Here is a 4044-nt window from a genome sequence, read left to right on the forward strand (position 1 = left end):
ACTTTTTTTTCATAAATAAAACCAAACCAATCAGGAGGAAACAGTTTGAAGCTCTTCCTGCCCCCATGGAAAAGGATTTGTATGATTCTAGTGTATTGAATGAGGAAAGAAGCTTGATAGATACAGTTTAACTCTGTCAGAAATATGTAACGGTGAATAACAAATGAAGAAACCAGTATTTGGCATTACTGAAAAAGTTCTTTTTTCTTCTCAATAGGAGGAAAAAACTTGAGGCATCAACATTGGAAAACTGGAAATCTCATGAATAGCAATGGTGAACAGTATTGCTGCTAGACTCATTCTGCAGAGCATCTGAAATGAACCTCTCTTATTGATGTTTTTTTGGCCTGGAGCCAGGAACACTGGATTTAGTTGACTTTACAATAAAAAGAAAGCAGTACTGGTTGTCATCACAAACATACGAACCAGTGTGATGGTGAAATGAGATGAGGCTCCGAAATGGAACTGTGGCCACTGCTTTAGTATTTGTCACCTCATTCCTTACGTTATCCTGGTATACTACATGGCAAAATGGCAAAGGTAAGAAAAAGGTCTTTGTGAATGTGCAGAATGTAGACTTTCTGCATTTTAAGTACAGGCAATCCTCAGACTTTAAATTTGTTCCTCTGGGAAGTCTTTAAGTAAAATAAAAATTTACATTAAAACAAAATTAATTTCTTTTAATTTTTATAGTAAAACTATTTAAAAAATTTTCTGTTAGGTCCAGTTCATATGTAATATTATTCTGCCAGATGTTATATTAAAATACAACGTACTGTTGTGTGCTTACTTAAAAAAAACCACTAAAAATACTTCCAGATACACTAAAACAACTATAATTTAAAAAAAAAATGTTTTGATCCACATCACAAACTAGTGTGCATTTGTTACAGAGAACCATTACATATCCTTTGAATTTTTAATGTAATAAGCTCTATAGGAATCTATTTGTAACCCCCCAAGATGTGGGTATATTGGATGTTTGTAACCCAGGAACTGCCTGTAATGTGTAAATGCTTGTGCTAAATCTCCTGACTGTATGTTGTATTTCGTCTGTTGGTGGCCTGGAAGTTTTTCACTGATGCAAAAATTAACCAACTCATAAATAGAAGAGAGAGAGTTTCATATCAGAATAGATTTTGTTTTGTTTTCATTTCTGCTAATTCCACTTTGAGAAACAAATACAGTGGGCCATCTGTATCCGTAGGAATTCACTAAACTTCAGATAAAAAATGTTTGAGAAGGGGGAAATTAAGTGATAAAAGCAATTCTTCAAAGACTGAGACGGAGCAGAAAGTGCTGTTTACAAAGCACTGGCATTGCATTAGGTATTCTAAGTAATCAAGATAAATTTAAATTATATGGAAAGATGTGCTTACCACACCATTTTCCATAAGGAACTTGAACATCCACAGGCTTTATTTAGTATTTGAGGAACCAGTCCCTGTGGATGCCAAGGAATAACTATACTAATCGGTGGTTTGTATTATACATGATGTTGTTATTAGGTGCCTTTGATTCAACTTCAACCCATAGTGACCCTATAAACAACAGATCTGAACCTTGACCTATCCTGCACCATCCTCCCCATCTCTGATATGCACAGGCCCATTGTTACAGTCACTGGATCAATCCATTTTGTTGAAAGTCTTCTTTTTCCCTGACCTTTCCCAGCATGGTGGTTTTTCCCCCAAGGACTGGCCCCTTCTGAAAATATGCCAAAATATATGAGACAAAATTTCACCATCGTTGTGTCTAAGGAACACTCTAATTGTATTTTCTTCAAAACCAGATTTGTTCACTCATCCATGGGATAGTCAGTACTTTCCTCCAGCACCACAACTTAAAGGTATTAATTATTCTCCTGTCATCCTTACTCATTGTCTGACTTTCATATGCATAGCAAGTAATTGAAAAGACTGTGGCTTGGATCAGACACCACTTTAGTCTTTAAATTGATGTCTTGGCTCTTTACCACTTTGGAGAGGTAGAGGTGTTCTCCATAGCACATTACCCCAGTGCAACATGTCTATTGATTTCTTGACTGTGGTTACCATGCATGTTGATTGTGGGTCCAAGTAAAATGTATCATGAAGTTACCTGTGGGTCCAGTGGTTAGAATTTTTGTTGTTTTTTTGGTATTGAGATGTAATCCATATTGAAGGCCAATTTAGTCTTTTATCTTCTGTAGCAAGTGTTTTGAGTCCTCTTCACTTTCTGAAAGTTGTGTTATCTGCATAAGGCAAGATGTTGATGCATGTTCATCTAATCCTGGTGCCACATTCTTCTTTATAAATGATAGCCATGTTGAATAATAAAGAGGTTTTTGTTTTGACATTTTATTTTTCTATTATGCATTGTATAAGTATATGCTTCATTTTACTTACTGACATGTGAAAGACTTAAAACCTCTTAAACATCACCGTCATGAAATTTACATGCTAATTATACTAGTAATTTGGTGCTAGTAGTTAATAATTTAAACTGCATGTGTTGACAGATTGTTCTTTTAGTGAAAATTATTTATGATGTGGGTGAGAGAGCATAATTAATTCATCTAGGCTATTGAACTGTGCTTTAGAAGGTTTCTGTTCATTTATTGACAGTGTATCCAGAGATGATTCCTATTTTTGCTGTTTTATGAGGAGAACTTATTTGGAGTAAGTTTCCATCCACAGTGTTTTGCCTTTTCCTTTTCTGTAAATGAATTGTGTATGTCTGTGTGTAGACTTCCATTCCTATGTGTGTTCATGTACATACCCATCTACCCACCACTACCATTCAGTCTGTTCTGACTCATAGCTACCCTCCACTGTGTTTCCTAGACTAAATCTTTTTAAGAGAAGACTTCCCAGGTTTCAGCCAGGGAGTGGCTTGATTGAAATGCTGGCTTGTCAGTTAAGAGCCCAACAGATTATGTTCTAAGTTACCATGGCTCCTTTTCTGTGCATATATATATGTATAAAATACGCTGATATAAGAGAAACAGATAAGCTCTGGGCTTTGAACGAGTAGTATAATATTTTTCTTAATTTCTTTCTCTAAGTTTGACTCTGACTTTGGGGGAACTCTTTAGGGGGGAAATTACTTCTTTTTTTTCAAGTTACATAAATTGATTATTTTTTAGGAAAATTACTTCTTAAAGTTACTTTTTATCCTTTTATATACAAATATGTCCAGTTTTAGATTTTATTTTTTAATTACACCAAAATACAAAATTTGCTTTGTAAGAAACTTGAATAGTTAATTTAAACAAACTGTTGATTATCTTCTACATGAACAAAATTAATCATCCTTAAAACTCTATTGTTGACGCTTGACAGAAAAAAATATGGATTTTTTTTTTCTTTAATCTGGAACTTTTATTCACCGAGTTATATAGTTATGGTGAAATGTAACCCTTCTTACTGTGTTTCATTAAGGGCTAAAAGTTGTACAATTTTCATTTCAGTTATCTTGTTTCTTAGGTAATAACAGTATAAGCATTTTTAAAAATTTTACATATCTTTATAATTAAAATAAACTCATAAAATATGTTCCTTGACCATATGGTTTTAGATATGTCCTTTCCTAAAAATCTGTTCCCTTTATTATCATTCTTTGAGCAGCTTTATGTATAGTCTATTTCTCCTATATTTTTTTCTTATTATTTTGCCCAGCTCTGTCACCACCACCATAGATCTCCTGTGATGGCTATATAAAATTCCCTGCATTTATGTAACCATTCTAACTGTTGAGCATTTCAGTTCTTTCTAGGTAGTTCTGGTAGGTAGCTTAGATTTTCCAGTCAAGGCCTAATTTCACTTGTAAAATAATATCACTTGTAAAATACCCATAAATCATGTTGTTGTTGGTATGTGTTGTCAAGTCTCCTGAGACTCATAGTGACACTATATACAACAGCTCTAAACCCTGCTCTATCCTGTGCAAATCTTATTGTCTCTGACACACCTGCTCCCCAGTCACTGAATCAATCCATTGCACTGAGGCTCTTCCTCTCCTGTGCTGTCCCTCTACTCTCCCAAGCATGACATCCCTCTCCAA

At 34.5% G+C, this 4044-nt stretch overlaps 1 protein-coding gene across 1 annotated transcript in view; it reads left to right on the forward strand.

Annotated features, from left to right (window-relative positions):
• Nucleotides 1–314: 314 nt before the first annotated feature.
• The window catches only part of MGAT4A (mannosyl (alpha-1,3-)-glycoprotein beta-1,4-N-acetylglucosaminyltransferase, isozyme A), a 142656-nt gene continuing 138926 nt past the window's right edge, over nucleotides 315–4044 (forward strand). Inside the window, exon 1 of the mRNA XM_006879371.1 lies at nucleotides 315–540. Coding sequence (XP_006879433.1) covers nucleotides 447–540 — 94 coding nt within the window. The 5' untranslated portion in view covers nucleotides 315–446. The remainder of the gene's footprint in view (nucleotides 541–4044) is intronic.

Source organism: Elephantulus edwardii, unplaced genomic scaffold (genome assembly GCF_000299155.1).
Source record: "Elephantulus edwardii isolate Elephantulus edwardi_28Jun2011 unplaced genomic scaffold, EleEdw1.0 scaffold00003, whole genome shotgun sequence".
Lineage (NCBI taxonomy): Eukaryota > Metazoa > Chordata > Mammalia > Macroscelidea > Macroscelididae > Elephantulus > Elephantulus edwardii.